Source organism: Oryzias latipes, chromosome 20 (assembly GCF_053564925.1).
Source record: "Oryzias latipes strain Hd-rR chromosome 20, Olatipes_Hd-rR_3.1".
Taxonomy (NCBI): domain Eukaryota; kingdom Metazoa; phylum Chordata; class Actinopteri; order Beloniformes; family Adrianichthyidae; genus Oryzias; species Oryzias latipes.
In genome coordinates this window covers 20119992-20137687 of record NC_136256.1, presented here as the reverse complement: position 1 = coordinate 20137687, position 17696 = coordinate 20119992, and the positions used below count along the sequence as shown (strand labels likewise).

General features: G+C 38.8%; 1 protein-coding gene across 1 annotated transcript in view; it reads left to right on the top strand.

Annotated features, from left to right (window-relative positions):
- dok6 (docking protein 6) overlaps window positions 1-17292 on the top strand; it is a 52364-nt gene extending 35072 nt beyond the window's left edge. Inside the window, exons 4-9 of the mRNA XM_004081249.5 lie at window positions 977-1096; window positions 6004-6193; window positions 6543-6681; window positions 7396-7501; window positions 13403-13435; window positions 14465-17292. Coding sequence (XP_004081297.2) covers window positions 977-1096; window positions 6004-6193; window positions 6543-6681; window positions 7396-7501; window positions 13403-13435; window positions 14465-14613 — 737 coding nt within the window. The 3' untranslated portion in view covers window positions 14614-17292. The remainder of the gene's footprint in view (window positions 1-976; window positions 1097-6003; window positions 6194-6542; window positions 6682-7395; window positions 7502-13402; window positions 13436-14464) is intronic.
- Window positions 17293-17696: the final 404 nt, after the last annotated feature.

Genomic DNA, 17696 nt, shown 5'->3' with positions numbered 1-17696 from the left:
TAAAACAAGTTCATAAATTATTCATACAAAAAAAGCAGAGGGGTTTCTGTCAGAGCCAACACGTCAGATCAAGCTTTGTATTTCTCAAAAGCCAGAAATGTGAGATGAAACCTACAGGCTTTACATTTAGATTTATAGTTTTAAATAAATAATTGGGCCTTACTCAACATTTGATGCAATGTTTGCTTCTCATCAGACTTTACAAGACCTGAATGAGCCCACCTGCTCTGTAGAATCCTATGAGCTTTATTTTAGAGAGACATCATGGGATTTTTATTGTTCTTTTAAACAATAAAGAGGGTATTGATATTTCAAATATTCAAGTTGAGTTTGAAGCTACTCTTAGGCCTGTAAGTTAATGACTAGGTTAGATGGATCAGTTCATTCTGTGAGGAATGTCTTTTTTTGTTTTTGTGAAGCTTAGGGATTTATATTATTCAGCATTTATTTTTGTGACAAGTCAGCAAATCTCTTTTTTGCTTAGAATCTTACTAAAGATTTCTGCAGAGTCTGACTAAAAAAACAGTTGAAATGAACCTAAAACATAATTTGCTGCTTCCCCCGAACAAAAATAATCTACATTTTTCATTTTCTGTGCTTCAAAAATGGGTTTATTAGGGGTTTATTAGGCAGATTAACAGCAAAGCGGTATAACTTGAGCTTTCTCAGCTTTTACTTTGAAACAGCCCCACTGTTTTTGCAGTCATGGCAGCAGCAGCTGTAGACGAGGGAGGAGAAATGCAGGCTGGGGCTTTGTCTTAGTGCTTCAGAACACATTGTTTTTCTTTAATCTGAACCAAGTCAATAACACTAACCATTCTGTTGGTCTTTAAGCCTGTCTCTGCACATAGAACATTTGATCTCACATGTATATTCACTCTCCCACACCGCTGGTGTACTTTCTATTTTTAATTATGCAGAAGAGGTGTGTGGTTGTTTGATAGCACTGACACTGTGCCGCTCTGTGGTTCTGCAGAGCTGGATGCAGAGGAGTGGTGTAAGCTGCTGTGCATGGAGTGCCTGGGCTGCAGACTCAACGACATCAGCCTGGGGGAGCCGGACCTGTTAGCAGCGGGGGTGCAGCGGGAGCAGAACGGTGAGTGCCCAATTAGTCCCTGCTAGCACAGACAAGCATTTGGGGTCATAGTCTCTCAGTCAGCCTGCCACCAAGCAGTTTGCCATTGCAATCGGGGTCTGTAAGTGTTAAAGCAACTGAGACATGAGAGGGTCATGGGAGTGGAACAACCACTGCCCAATTAGGCCTTGCTAATAGGGGCCATTTTGTCGATATTTGATTTCGAGTCCCCTGTTAGAGTTTATAGTTACATTAGCACTCCTTGGTTCAACTTCAGAGGCTTGCTCAGATGTGTGTTCAAGCACGGGTCACAGGCTGTGGCTGGGGCTCTGTTCCAGGCCTAATGAGAAGTGCTGTGCATCACTTGCTTCTCTCGTAATGAAGCTTGTCATAGAGATGGATGAGATTATGGCTCCAAAAGCCATGTGAAATAAATGTGCCTCGCCACATATTCCACTTGCAGGAAATGGGAACTGAAAGGAGATGAGACAACAGGGCTGGGCTATCACAGAAAATAACGCTTTTACTGCAATCATTTGTTAGCTCATGAAGGAAATCAAAGAAGCTACAAGAGAAAAAAAAAGATGCTATAACTTTCAAAAAAGGCAAAAATCTGATTTGGATCAACCAAAAAACTTCAAATGAGTAAAACAAATGAGTAACATAAAATAATTTAAAAATTAAATAAGTATATTCCTACATTTCAGCCAAAAGCCTACGTGAAGCTATTTTGCTTCACGTCTTATCTTTAAGTTGTTGAGTTGTGTTTCCACCTAAATTTAGGTAGTTAACCCGACTAAAGGTCAAATAAGGCAACTTTTTAGGCAATATTTTATAAGATTAAATGTAATATACACATGGAAAAAGGAGTCAGAATTAAGCACAAGCCTAATTATACATGTTGAATAATTTTCTAATTGGTGGGAAAAAACTCACTTCTTTACCAAACATGGACTCATATTTATTTAGACATGTTTCATTCCAAAAATTGAATGTTTGGTGCTTCAAGCATTAGACAGTAAACTCACATCTGACCTCCCCATCTCTGCTTTAATCAATGACATAGAGATAGTCATGAATAATTTATGACTTGATTAAAATGCATTTCTGCTTATTGTGTCTCATTAGCATAAATCTGCACTCCAAAACAACAAAATTTGTTTCTTTTTTCAATAACTGAACAGAAAAACTAATATCCAAAACAATTCATTGGGAGCTCTTTTCACATATTACTATGTATTCACGGATTTTTTGTTTTAACTAAGCTTCCCAGCCCTTTTTAAAATCACATTGTTCCCAGAATTTATTTTTAATAAACCATCTTTTCACAGTCTTCCAAAATGGCTTTTGTCTAATTTAAATGAGTACTTAGAAAGTGCAAAAATAACTAATTAAATCCACATATTCATTTTCTATTAAAATTATTTCTTGATTTTTTTTGCTTTCATTCTAACAATTTATAATTCTATTTATAAAGTTTCACATTTGATTTGCTTAAAGACTCACTAATGAAAACCGTGTTTCTACTGATTTTAACATGTTCTTGTGGCATTTTTCTGATAATGGAGAATATATATATATATGTATAGTGTGTGTGAATATGTATACATATATATGTATAGTGTGTGTGAATATGTATACATATATGTAGGCCTGCACAATAAATCCCAAATGTATCGTTATCGCAAGATCAAGGTAAGCAATATGCATATCGCAAAAGACCGTGAAAATGGCAATAAATGGTAACCTCAAATGTGATAAAACAGCCTTATGGCAGCTTGAAATATTTAACGAATCAAATAAATCCCTTTTATGCATTTGACGAATCAGATGGACGCCTTCACGTTGTTGACCAATCTGATGGAGCCCTTTTATGTTAGATGTTTGCCTCCTATGTAGACGAGGGTCATTTGGAGTTTTATTTTTAAACTGTTGCAGTGAAATGGAAATTATGTTTTTGGTTGTTTTGTTATCTGTCATGTACCGCAAGTTATATCGTCATCCCAGTATTGATCAATAATATCGTATACCGCGTGTTTTCCTCATATCGTGCAGCCCTACATATATGTATGTATGTATGTATGTATGTATGTATATGTGTGTGTGTAAATATATATATTCTCAAAATGTATTTTTTTCTGAGGGTTTCTTTACTCAAATTGTTGTGAAATTGTTGTGAATCAGGAGCAGACGAAAAAAAGCTGTTTGACAAAGAGCATGTTTGTAACGTAGAAAATATGCTGGGCGGGCCACAAGCTCCTTGTTCCGAGCTCTCAGCAATGGGGAGGGGAAGAGGGGGTGGGGTGCTCTGTGCCAACGTTTTTTCCCATAACTGCGGTGAAGTCCGATGAAATGAAAAAACTTTCATATAAAAAAAAACAAAGTTTTTTTTTAAATTTGGCTAAAAAAAGGCATAATCATAAATATAAGACTACTGGGAATGCTTTGAAAATAGCTCAAAAGATGATCGAAGTGGGTCTTTAAGGAACGTGTAACCACATCGAATGATTTTGGAATTGAATTTGGACAAAGAAAAGTGACAGGTAACAGACTCATGATGAATCTGAAGTCAATTGGATTCAGTAATTTGGAAGTGATGACCAGCTTTTGACGTGTCAGTTGATCCCGATCCCGCTCTAAATGAATCCTCAGCTTAGGATCCTCTGCTGTCCCTCAGCCAGCCCTTCATGCTAACAGAAAATCAACAGCTTCATAGACTTCCAATCTGCAGGCTCTTGTCGTTCGACGAAGGTTTCTCTGCTTCTGCTACCTAACTGTTCATAGATGGAGCATCTCACCACTATTGGAGAGTATTTGTTATTGAATCCCAGTTTCTCAGCTCTTCAGGATCTGCCTTAAGTTTTGGAGGTGGCAGGTTTGCTGGACCAATGTATTTATCACCGTCCGTAATGTCTGCAGTTTGGTTCCTTCCTGTGTGCTTACTTTATCTCTGTTGAAGGCAGTCTGCCACCGTTTGTCACATATGGACTCTATTCTATCCTCATTTTTGAGTAAATGTAGTGTAAGTGTCAGTTTGATCTGCAGTCAAAAAAAATCACCTTAATTTAGTTTGTGCTAAACTTTTCTCCATGGCCCTCTCAAACTACCCTCTGCAGTCTCACAAGGCCGCAGTAGTTACAATAATCTCATTGTTAATATGTGAAGCTCTGAGTTACAGGCCAGGGACCGTCTGGGTTTGGGCTGTTTGAGTTTGTGGGATGGATTTATGACTCTTTGAGTTTGTGTACTGTACATCCCTTCACTGCCTGCTGCTGTCTAACTCTTCATTCAAGACACTCTCTTGCTCTGTGCTTCTTTGGTGTTCCTTTTCAGGCAGATAGCCAGAGCCGAGTTTTTGTTTGGCATATCCAGGGCCTCAGAGAGATTCTTGAATTTCCTAAAAACCTCTTTCTTCACTGTGGTTTGGGTTTAAGCTTGGCAGCACCACAGGCTTCGTTCTTTTCCCGTAGCCCACACCTATTCTTGTTACTGTGGTGTCTATGAGCTTGTTAGTCTCTCTCATTGTTAAATCCTTTGTACACCAAGATAATATAATTAACTTTAACAAATGAAAGTGTTAATCAGTATTCGTATTAGTACCTAATTACAGAACCAATTGGATTCAGAATTGGTTTAGACTTAGAATTTAACACAACCAAAAAAGATTGATCTATATTTTAAATTTACATCTAAAATCGATGCTGGTGAATAATGAACTTTTTTAATGCAACTACGGTAGTTATTTAAACTACATAAAGGTGGAAGTTCAAGTTGAAAATTTTAAAATTTTTACACTAAAAACTAACTTATAGCACATTTTGCCCTAAAAAACTGTTAGTACTTAGTCTAGAGGGTAAAGCAATGTGGATCTAAAGTCCTCCTTAGATGAAAATCATGTTCACTTCTCACGCACCTGAGTTTGTGCCCGCAAGTATTTTAAGTGTTCCATGGATTTTGTTGTGGTCAACACATGTTTGAAATTGAAGTTGAAGTTGAAATTGACGTTAAAGACCCATCAGCCGTCACACACCTAGGGGCGTGAAATGTGTTCTCCACATTTGTGATCTCTCTGTGACCGAGTTTAAAAGCTTTCTGTCCTGCATTAACCAGAGAGGGTAAAGAGAAAAAAAAGAATAAATCAGGGGATATTTTTTCTTATTGCCTTGATGAAAATCTACAAGCCAACTTTTGCTGGTGAGTCAAAAATGAGATTTTGGTGACTGGGGTTGTGACTTCAAACTTGGAGCATCAACCCACTTCCAGCGACATGCGTTTAAGGCTGTTGCTACCAAAAAAAATGCTCTGCTGAGTGCGTTCTAGTATTTCGCTTTAGGAGACGCTCAAGCTAGCTGTAGCTTCCAATATATCAGCTACAGTGATCTGCAAACATTTTACAGCTAGTCTTTAGTTGAACGTTGTGTTAGAGCCAATTTCCAAACCAAAAAAATCTATTAAAGTTCTTCACTCGCGCAAGACACAGCTATTATCATCAGTAAGGGGGGATCAAGGGCGGGGCTAGTCATCTTAACAGCCACGCCCACACAGAGGGGATTTTGGAAACAGTGGCGTCAGATGAAATATGGCTTTTTAAGACATTTAGGTTGTGGGATTTGGGTTAAAACCCCCATAATCATCACGAAAACACCACTGGGAAAGTTTTTTATTTTTTTCTTTTGTCATTGGAGGACTTTAAAAAATCCATTTTGCATCTTTTAAGTAAAAATCTATTTGAAATGTATTAATTAAATTCTTCTAATCCAGTACAAATCCTCCGTCTTTACTGAACATTATCTGAGTTATTAAGATTCTGCCTATTTCATTTGGCAACTCAGCACACATGTTAACACAGGAGTTTTATAACCAATAAATGTTGAACTACCCATGTTTGGATGTCGCCTTTGGTCTAAACTTCCTGTGACCTCTTTCAGAACGGTTTAACGTGTACCTCATGCCCACTCCTAACCTGGACATCTACGGAGAGTGCACCATGCAGATCACCCATGAAAACATCTACCTGTGGGACATTCACAACGCTCGCCTCAAACTCGTCATGTGGCCACTCAGTTCCCTGCGGAGATACGGTCGAGATTCCACCTGGTTTACTTTTGAGTCTGGCAGGTGCGTGCACGCAGACCCAGCATTTTGTCTGATTAGGGAATGAAAGGAAGATAATGGCATTTTATTCTGGAAATATTTCATAAACATCTTCTACAAAACAAAACGGAATACCCCAAACTGTATAGGGATACTGCTGGGCCCGTCAGGCACAAACGTGTCAGCTGCCTCTGTGAAAGTGCTTCTTGGTTTGTCTTCTGTGTCCACTTAGTGTATCTTTTGACTTCACTTGGCTGCTTTTACCAGTCGGCCTCCCCATAACTGAACCATCAACCGTGCATATTTGTACATCAGCAGTCTGAGAGTGGGTGTGATCAAAGCGTGTATGCGTGTGTGTGTGTTCCTGGCACAGGATGTGTGACACAGGAGAGGGTTTGTTCACGTTCCAAACGCGGGAGGGGGAGATGATCTACCAGCGGGTCCACTCAGCCACGTTGGCCATCGCCCAGCAGCATGAGAGGATGATGGAGGAAATGGAAAAGAGCTCCCAGGTACATCTGTCTGGATCACAGTCTTTATGCAACATCTCATTTGGAGCTGCAAACACCTCATAATGAACATGAGGGTCATCATTGGTTTAAATAAAAGCCTCTTGGATACTTTTCAGCTTTTTTTTTCTGTATTTTTAATGATGTCCCCTCTGCCTATTTAAATACCTTGTTTACCTAAATCATTCAGGATGTTTACAGAACTCTTTTGTGTAATTCTTGATAAAAATACATCAACAGAGCAAATATTTCTCTTAGAATGTATTCCTGTCCTCGTAGAGTCTCTGGAGTGGACCAAGAACCCTTGGACACCCCCATGTTCTTGGCCTCCACTCCTTCCTTCCTTCACAACAGTCTTCCACCCCGCCCCTCCTTTCCCTCCTCCCTCTCCAATCTCATCTGTATTCTTCATTTATGTAGGCTGGCCTTGTTTTTCAAAAAGCCCTGACCATATGGCCGTGCTCCTGAACCCCACCACTTTGGGAACTTTTCCAAATGCCTTTGCTTACATATATATCATATTTCTTTACATAACTATAGAGAGGATAATAACATTTCATAGCGAAGCGGCCGCTCATCACACAGCAAGTTTGTCTTCCAATCGGTACCATTTATGGTTCCTGTGTATTAATAAGTGCATGGCCGTTTCTGAATGAGTCACTGAAAGTGACAGACTATTAAAAAAAAAGATGTTATTTTCTATCCTTTCTGTTTCAGATCCACTCCAGAGAGACGATAACCAAGTCCATCTCCCTGCCGCGCAGTGCCTACTGGCAGCACATCACGCGTCAAACCAGTGTGGGGGATCTGTACAGTTACCAAGGTACAACAGAGAACCTGCTAATTACCAGACTCACTGCAGTGTTATTTATTTGTACCTGCTTTTAAAGAAAAGACAAGTGGAGAACAGGATGTCAGAGCGAGCCAATATGTGCACTGCTAATGAGGATTTTTGCAAAACTTGACATTTTACAAAATACACGAACAGTAACACCGGCCTTCAGAGGGAAAACCCAATCCCTCTGTAACTCCAACCGTGAGGAGACACCAACACGCTGGTCAAGGACAAAAATTAAAGATTCAACCTGGTTTTATGTAGACAAACAGGCAACAGCTTTCAATTGAGTAATACTGTCATGACTAATGTGCTTCACTACAAGATTGTAAACACCTTAAACTACAGCAAATGGACAAGGGTAAAGCACGATATTTGGGGAAAAATAACAGTTTATAGGATTTCAATAGTTTCATCTACATTTAATCAAAGGAAATCTTCAAAAAAAGCTGTTAAAAATGAAAACAAGACTGCAAAAGGCAAACAGAAAGAAACGCCTAATATTAGGTCATAAAATCTGTCAATAAAATGTAGGAGCAGGATCATAGAAATACTGCAGTATCTTCTCATTTACTTTTATGAAATACAAGCAATATCGCTTCTGACAATAAATATTGAACATTTTAACAGAATACCACGATTTTATTGTTTGTCATTGAACATGAACTGGGTCCTATCATCAGCTGCACTGTAGGTTTTCCAGCATTATTTCAAAGAAGTGTCAGAAATGTAATCACAGGCTCCCGATGAGAGGAGTTCACAGAGCTTTTTTTGTCACAGTCTCTAAACCTTTGCATGGAGTTACATGTTGAACCTTAGCAGGAAACGATTTTAGCACCAGCCTGGTAATGTGACAATCAAATTTTCAACATTTAAAAACTGCAACTTTGGATGAAAAATGGTTACTGAGAGCTCTTTGTTTACGCAGATCATGGAGCTTGTGGCCACCCAGTGTATTTTCTACGACACAAATAAGCTCTTTTTCAAACAGCGTTTTTTTCTTCTTTTTTTTATTAAAAAAAACAAAAAAAATAATGTCTTATTTCACAACTATTTGAATAAAGAAATAGTTAGGAATGCAATTTTACGTTTTGTTTTTTTTTGCACGTCCTCCATCATCCGAAAAATGCCACAAGATGATGTTATAAGCACAATTTTCATCAAAACGGGTCTTTAAAAACATCCACAGAAATCATATGTTTGTCTTGATGAGTAGAAACAGAAGCACAAGTACTCAAAGGCAAAACATACAGTTCAAACATCATCCACAACATGTGTGCATGTCTGAGAAAACAAACATGTCTGCAGTAATGTCTAGATGGGGACTTAAAGCAAAAAAGGTGATTAGTGAGCTGATGCGATTATCCTCTGTCCATGGTTTTAGTTGATTAGAGGACTTATCTGAGGATAATAGGCCTTTTGGCTTTCACCGATAAAGCAAAACAGAAAGCTTTGCAAAGATGAAAGTCGCTTCAGCTTTCTAATTTCCTTTGAAAAGCAAGGCCTGTTTTTTTCTCTCCTTGCTATCATTTAATTGTTGCCTGATAAGCCTTAAAGTAAAATGCCGGCCTTGTATTAGAGACATTAACACGTTTTTACCTCCTGTTCTCTAAATGGAAGAGTTCCACCTTGGGGGTCATTCTATATAAACAAGCTGAGCGTCTGTAAAGTTTGCTTTGAAACTTTTCTTCTCCAAACTCTGGTGAGCAGAGCGACTTTTCTGTCATCCATCACCTTGGCGTTTCCACTGGTCCTCCCACACTTTCCCCATGCATCTGCCCTGTTCAGAACAAACCTCCACCTCCTGCTCACACACGCTCAGCACTGCCATTATTCCTCCTTTCCATGAATAAATTGAATGCATCAGTGTGTTTCAGGTCTCATCAGACGACTAGGACAACAAGGTGATTCTTGGGAGTGATGGGGACTTTAGGTTCTTTGTGACATAGCATGTTGGGACTTTTAAAGGCATGTCTTGCAAACACTTTATAAAGGAGCTTCCTTTTTTATTTATTTGTTATTTTGGTGAGTCATTCCGAAATACAAAAAGTTACATACACACCAGGCATTTGACGGGTGTTAAATACGTGTCCTTGAATGTGCGTTTGGTCCATAGTGTTTACACTGGGAAAACAGGGAGAGCCTTCTTCATCTTTTACAGTTGGAAGAGGTTTGGTGCGAAATGTCAAAGTGCTGCAAATCTCTTGAATCTTGCTTCGGATTTTTTTTTTCACAGCTCTATTCTGATTTATGAAAGACTTGGTGTCAAATCATTTTGTCCGGGCAAAAAAACAAAATTATTCATTTCTCCTTCAAAGTCATTTTTCAAACAGTTGGCACTTCTGTGAATATAAAATCAGGGACTAGCACATCCAAGTCCCTGATTGGTCAAAGTTTGACCTGGTTTAGCTCGTTTTATACGTAGGACCCGTTGACGTTTGTTAGAACTTCGGTAGCTACATGTTAACGTGATATTTTTGAACATGGAAGCCTGAAATGCACGTTTACACGTGTTTAGATAGACTTTTCATGTAAAGTTGCTTGCTTGAAGTCACGTTGCCGAGGGTGGTGTGAGCGTTGCTTAAAAGGGGTTACAATGATTTCTCACCGATGTTGGCCTGCCATCTTTTTAGACAAAAACCTGACCCCCAAGGCTTTTTACTTCGATGTTTATCTGAGATTTCATCATCACGTCCTCTAAATGTGCTAATTAGTTTTGCATAACGAGTATAATGGGCATCTCACAACAGCTGCAGCTTAACAGTTGATGACCATCCTCAGTTTAAGTTGCTGTGCAGCTCTGTGAAGATAAATAGTACGTTGTTGGGGTTTTTTTTTTGCTATCCTGCTGAAATAAACAAGATCTTCTCTCAAAATGATGTATGAATAATGGCACGTGTTGCTGAGAAACCTGTTGAGGATTAATGTTCCCTTCATAGATCTTTGGATTCTTGCATCATGCGCTCTAAAGTTCATACCATCCCTGGCTTAATTTACATGGACTCCAGAAATTCACATCTTGTCCCAAATAAGATATGACTGTATTTAAATATCATTTTCTGACATATTTGGTCTGTAAAAGGTTATACTTGGAATATGATGAGAGTTATGCTGACTTTATTTTGAGTATGCCATTCTCTAAAGAGCTTGTATGTAAGAACAATTGTACTCTGGGTTAGATTTGGGAGCACTCAAACCATTTCTCTGTCAGTTTAATAGCTCTTAATTCTTCGCAGCAAATTATGGTCTTTGTTAGTCATCGATCCGGCTCCATTATATCTGCTCCTCAACAACAACAAAAATAACACAAAAATAAGAAAATCCCTTTGCCTCAACTGATGTTTATTTGTTCTATAGTGTTACAACCTTGAATATAGTGTGTATTGACTATGGTGAGAATACTTAAACACCCACTCCAATGAAAACGTTTTTTTGTGTGTGTTTTAAACATGTTTTTATAGCATTTTTCTCAGGAAGAAGAACATATATAAAGAATATAAGCTTAAATTTGCATTTCTGAGTATTGATTTTATTCAAATCACTGTGAATAAGGACCAGATGAAAAAAAAACAGTTTGAACTCTAGGAACAAGCTCCATGCTCTGCTCCATTCTGATGCATCCACTTGTAGATCCATGTAACAGGGAGGGGAAGGGGGGCGGGGTTGCTACTGCTGCTTTACTGAAAGTACGTCTTAGAAAACAACAGGTTTTTGTGATTTAGCCTAACGACTGCGTAATCATAAGCAAAAGACGCTTTTAAACCAAACCAAATGGTCCTCAGGATGCATCGTTCCTTTTTACCAGCTTAGTATTTTTTTTGTTTAGACCCCGAGACAGTTTGATCTTCTCCTAAATCCTTTTCCACTAAATCTAGGCCCTGTAAAGTCACTGAGATATCTTGTTAATGGAAGCGGTGTGAGCTTTAACTGTGGATGCGGAGATCTGTCATCACCCATGATAGTTTCCAAAGCATCTCTGAGCCCACATCAAGAACAGTTTGTTTTTAAAGTAGTTCTGCCTCCAGGCTCCAACATCACAACCATTCAGTACTTGTTGCAGCCTTTCCTAACTCACAAGATAAAGAATTAAAAGAAAAACACAAATTACATAAACTCCACAAATCTGTATGTCTGTATTGTTTGAGTAAAGGTTTTATATATGAAGTATTAAATAATAAGCACAGCTTCCTCTTCAGTTTTCCCCCTAAACCTCTGATCTTCTGCTTAGACCATTGGGAAAACTTAATTCTTCTTAAAATGTGTTTAAAATATGTTTAGACTGGTAGCTGCAGGTTCCCTTTATCTGTCATTATGACATTATTAGTCCCTGAAATAATAGCTTGGATGTACATACAGGTAGGGAATCATGTTTATATACTATGATGGCTGGCTGAGTTTGCTCCCTGGCTGTATTGCTTTGAATGTTATGAATATCCAATCAGCACAGTCAATTTGCTGAGTCATGCTCGGGTTGCTTTCAAGTACCCTGCAGATTCGGGGGAATAATTAGGGAACGCACTTCCCTTTCCCTGTTGAGGTTTATTCATCTATTTGTTCTTTTTTTTACTTGACTGAGTTAAAGGAGGGCCTGGCGCTGAGGGAACGGGGGCTCAATTATTTTCCTATATTTCGCATCGGTTTCCTATACGATGTTTCTGTGATTGCTGCATGTAAAAACGATCAGTAAATGTGTTCCGTCTTAAGGGAACAACGTTGCGTAGGAAGGAAAAAGGTCGCTCTGGAAATAAAAGAAGGATGTTTTATTCTGAAAAGGTGATGCATACAGGGATGATAGTCCTACTTTCCACTGTTTATCACTTCTCCCTATTACTATTCATTCTTTTGCATTTCTCCAAAACTCTCTGAGTTTGCTGATGCATAAAAAATGAGTTCACTAAAGTTTTTTTGGTTGGAAAAAAAAACCAAGGTGCCATTCCTGTCAGAGATGATTCACAACTTTTATGCAGAGAAGAAACGAGGGAAAAAAAATCTTCCTGTGTTTCATTGATGCCTTTTACACACGTTTTTCTGCATTTTCTGAGCAGTTTATTGCATTAAAAAGTCGAAAATATGCAGCACAATGGGAGCTGTTTGACTTCAGTGACATAAAGACTAATTGGATGAAAAATACAACTTTATTTTATGAGTTTATTTTTTTATTTTTTGGGTTCAATCTGAGATATGAATTAATGGAGCGGATCTTTAGGCTGCATAACGCAGAGTTTGTGGGGCATGCAGCCTCCTTTCCCTGGTCACAGCTGTTACCTGACTGCCATCTGGGTTGTTACACTCTGAGGTAGTGAGGTGCAGACAGGTGTGTGTCAACATGCACGTGTATTGAGGGGGTCTGTGTTATTATTTTTTTCCTTCATCTTTATATGTGTGTGTTTGTGCCCTCCTTGCCTGTCCTGTCTGCTCCGGCCCAGCAGCTGCCACCCCAGGCCAGATAGGATGACACGACCTTCAGTGGTAATGAAAAGGCACTGACAAATCACTGTCTGCTCCTCATAGGGAGAGCTGAGGAGGGAAGCTGGCGCCATCATTTCCTCTCTGTCCTTTTCTCTGATTTGATTTTTTATTTTTTTAATGCTAGTGTGTTTACGTCTGGAAGCGAAGCAGTTGTCAAAGATTGGGGAAGCATTTATGACTCAGGGAATGATGGGACCTGCCTCACCTCCTCGATCTCCTCTGATCCGGCCGCCTTTCTGTTTTCTCTCTGGCCTAAATTGGCCTTGGTTGAGGAGAGGGATTGTCTTGGCAAAGATGTGAAAAAGGATATGCCTGGTTGCCCACCAGTTGTTTCAGCAATCCATGAAGTACGCCTCCCATCCTTAATGTTTTACTTTCTACTAAACCTAAATCTTTCTTCCTTTTTTTTCTGTATTTCAGGGAATGCTGCTGAGGACAGACTAGCAGACAAAGGTGTGTTTGCATGACTCACTTGTTATGGCAGATACTCCTTCGGTTTCATCCTCTCACCCACACAGGCCCCCTTTGTGTCTCCTCCCCCAAACTCTTCCCTTAACTCACACGGGAAAATGCTTTTTCTGTGCTTTTCATTCTCACGTCTTCACTTTAGCATCCGCTCTGTTCACACTCCTCCTACTCTGTTTTTTTGTTTTTTTTTCCATTTTTCCTTTTAACCCGCCCCCTCTCCCTGCAGCTCTGACACACACAGTCACTTGACACTGAATGCCAGGCAGGATGATGTTGTAGATTGCATGTGGAGGTCAGTCTGCATTCTTTGCTGGTGAACCGGATATCACGTGTCACAATTTATTCAGAACTCTTATCTAATAAGCCATTTTATATTGCAGTTTTTTGTAAAAAGGTCAATTTGTTCAATCTAATTAAGGTCTGCAGACAAATTGATTTAACCGACATCAATATAAGGTGGCTTCTCCCTCAGGAGCTTCTTAGATATCTTATAGGTTAAAGTTGATTACAGGGTTCTGTTAAGTTTTGCACTTTTTGAAATATTGATCATTGGCCACTTTCCTTCTCGTTTGGTGCCTGATCAGCAGCCAGCCAGCCGTTTTATCCTCAGGCCACCTCTGTTTGCACATCTCCAAACAGCCTTCCAATATATTATTAATGGGCTCACAGTTGCACTTGAACAGCCCTCCGCTCACAAGTATCCATTACTTCCTCTCAGTGCATTTAACCAATATGAACTCCTGAGCAAATTGGTCCAATTAATTTAAATTAAGGTGGAGAGAGGGAGATGCCGGCAGGGCAGACAAGATGAGGCAGGGAAATTGAATTGTTTATCTGTTGCTTTTATATTCTATTGCTTTCAGTGGAATGATGGAGCTTTATGTTTAACAAAGGATGACAGTTTGAGTGTTTTTTCTTTTGAGAAATAATCATAAGCTGCAGGGAAAGCTCTGCTTTGTTTATGAAACTGATTAACCTTTTTTTTTTGTTTTTTTTAATTTGTCCTGTCCTCAGAAGTTGGGCTTTCGTTGACTTTTATCCCACGGGCGCAGACTTTCTCAAGCTTTCTATCTGAAGAGCTGGAGTCTGAGTGTCACCGGGAAGAAGCGCCGTCGCCCTCTGGTGGCTGTGAGTCTGGCTGCAGCGTCCGACCTCTTCAATGACAGTGAACTGCTGGAGCAGCTGTGGACACTGTACCTGCTGAACATGTACAAAGCTGTAAAATCGACATGTGTAATATATTATTTCCCAGTGACACACACAAGTGTGTCAACGGTAGAGTGAGTGGAACACCAGAAAGAGCTGGAAGATTGTTGTATCCTTTATTTTTTGTGACTGCATCAAAGTTTGCACCAAGAAAAATCCTTCACTGTCGTTTTATTTTGTTTACGTTGCCTGTTAAAACCTGCACGTCAAACGTCCTGTTTGGTTTTAAAATGCTAGCAAAAGTTAAAGACCCACTCCGATCATCTTTTGAGCTATTTCAGAAGCGTTCTTTGTGGGGAATAACCCCGCCCCCCCTTCCCCTCCTTGTTGCAGAGCACGGAGCTTGTAGCCCACCCAGCGTTTTTTCTACGTCACAAATTTGTTCTTTTTAAACTTTTTTTTCCCGTCTGCTCCTGATTCACAGCAATCTGAATACAGTAATAATATTTATAATTGCAGTTTTAATCTTAATTTTATTGATACATGTCCTCCATTATCCAAAAAATACCACAAGAAAATGATAAAAACACCATCTTCATCGGAGTGGGTCTTTAAAGGTCCACCGTAAAACCAGAAGTTGATGGAATCCCACTTGATTGTGCCGCCTCAGCAGCCAGTTAAAGAGAACCTTCCAATAGTTTTGACACATAATCCTCCCACTCCTGGTGCACTCTCCCGAATGTGAAATCGATCAATGCCTCACACCAAAACAGCCTGACGTCGATGGCAGTGATGAATCAGCCCCAGCTCTAATCTGTTACAAGCAGCAAAAAGGCAAAAGTCATTGAGAAATGTGCTTCAAGGATACAGGGGCGGGCCATCATGTCAGGAGTGATGAAAGTGCAAAGCCTCCACTTTAAACTGCAAGCTTTACCGTTCGCTGCAGCAATTTGATTTTAATAGCTGCCGAGGTCTTGAGGAGCTTCATAGATAGCAAGAAGCTGATAAATTACATTAGAGCGACTCCACTAATGGGATTAAAAGGGCAAGGCAGGAGTAAAATGATGCTCCATCAGGTTAAGGTTATGACATTTTTGCTTGGATCTGGCATGTTTGTTTGGTGGAGATCACCCACAAGGCCACTGTGGTGTTTTATTTTGAAACCTTCCACACTCAAACTGTAGCGTCCACCTAAAAATGCCCTCAAACACAGATCTCCAAGTTCAGTTTCTGCCTTCACATATCTTTGTTTCATTCCTAATGTCAAAGAAAACCTTAAAAAGGATACAGGAATGAAAGATCACTTCTGATGCACTGACTGACGTACTAGATTTAGACTTCTACTACCTTAGGAAGAGTTACAGCGGGTTATCGAGGGAGGAAGAAATTATTTTTTTGAGAATTAATTTCTATTTAAATGTAAAAAGATGAAAAAAAAAGAGAGATTGTGATTCCAAAACGTAAAGCGGATGTAAAAGTGCCTTAAATCGGGATTCTTCATTGTCTTTTCACTTAGAAAACTTAGACCAAGTAGAGGTTTGTTCATCCGACATTTATTTTTCTGAGATGACAGTAATTTAAAAATGTCTATAGATCCCTCGTGGTATTAAAAAGGGACTTTAAAAAAAATGTATGTATTATTTGCTCACAGGTTAGTAACTTATACACACTGGATAAGATGTGTTCACTGTCTGAGACTGTAAGATCCTTAAATGTCCTTATTTTGAGTGCAGCATGATTAAAGTAAACACTAAAGTGTTCAATGTCTTAATGCTGTTCAAACATTTAATGTGCATTGGTTTAGACTTCTATAGACCATGAAGAAGTGTCCTATCGAATGCTAAACTTTATCAAGTTCCACATTGAAGACATGTTGGTACAGTAAGCAGCAGCAATCCATACTTTGTGTGCAGGTAATCTGATTTGAGACTTTTATTCTGAAGGAACTTGGTTTCTAACTTCCTGAAGTAAGTCATAGCTGCTTCTCTCAAAACGTTGGACACTAGCTTGAAAAAAAATCTACAAAAAATCTCACTTTTTGGGTAAAAAGTGTAATATTTCACACCTAAAAATCACATCATAAATCCTGTTGCTCCTAACTTTTTCATTTAGCTAAAAGTACTAGTTTGCTTTTGTTAATACATCTTAAAAACACGTTTTTCCCAATCGTTAAGTAGCAATTTATTCCTTTTTTGTCTGTTCCAAAATATTTACATACTTGTGAAATCCAAAAAGTATAAACTTGTAATATAATTTCTTCAAATCCAAAAGTGCAAACAAAAGAGTCGGTCTGTTCAGTGGATTCCTGCAAACAAAAGGAGCTGAAGTAGAAGCACATTTTGTCTATTTTTATTAGTTTCAAGGTTCTCCTCTTCAGAGGATTCTTTGTTGTGTCACAGGAACATTATGGAGACGGTTGTTTGCACATTTGTCTGCATTCATATTTGCTTCATTCGATCCTTGGAAATCGCTGAAGGTCATTTCATTAGACGACAGCAGAAATCTGGAGTCTTCTGTGTTTAGTTTTTGGTGGTTTTGTTGTGCTCTGTAGCCGCTCAAGAGTCCTGAAGATTTTAGTTCCTGTTGGTTCATGATTGTGTCCACATTTATTTATATTTTGTGTGTGTGTGTGTTTTCTTTTTTGTTTTCTATGTCAATAGCACTTTGAATAAATGGTCGTAGGAGTACAGTTTCCACAGATTGTACATCCGTGATATTTTTGATGCTGAAGAATTGAATGTTCTGTCACACACAGCAAAAGTCGTTCCAGTTCTGGGGAAACTTCAGAGCCTGTGGAACGTTTTTGGAAATAAAGGAGCCATAAGCAGTTGATATTACACAACAAACCATAATAACAAAAAAACTACATTGTCAAAGCACCTTTTGTAATGTTTTAGTTGTAAATATACTAAAAAACACACAAATTTTGTCCTTTTAGCAGAATAAATTTAAAGAAATTAGCTTAACCACATGAAACTTAATGAGAAATTTAAAAAAGCACCTCTTTAAACAGGTCAAAGAACATTATAGACGTTAGGAATAAAAATAAAAATATGGGCTTCCTGTTTAGATGTTATTCAGGTATAAATATACAAGATCA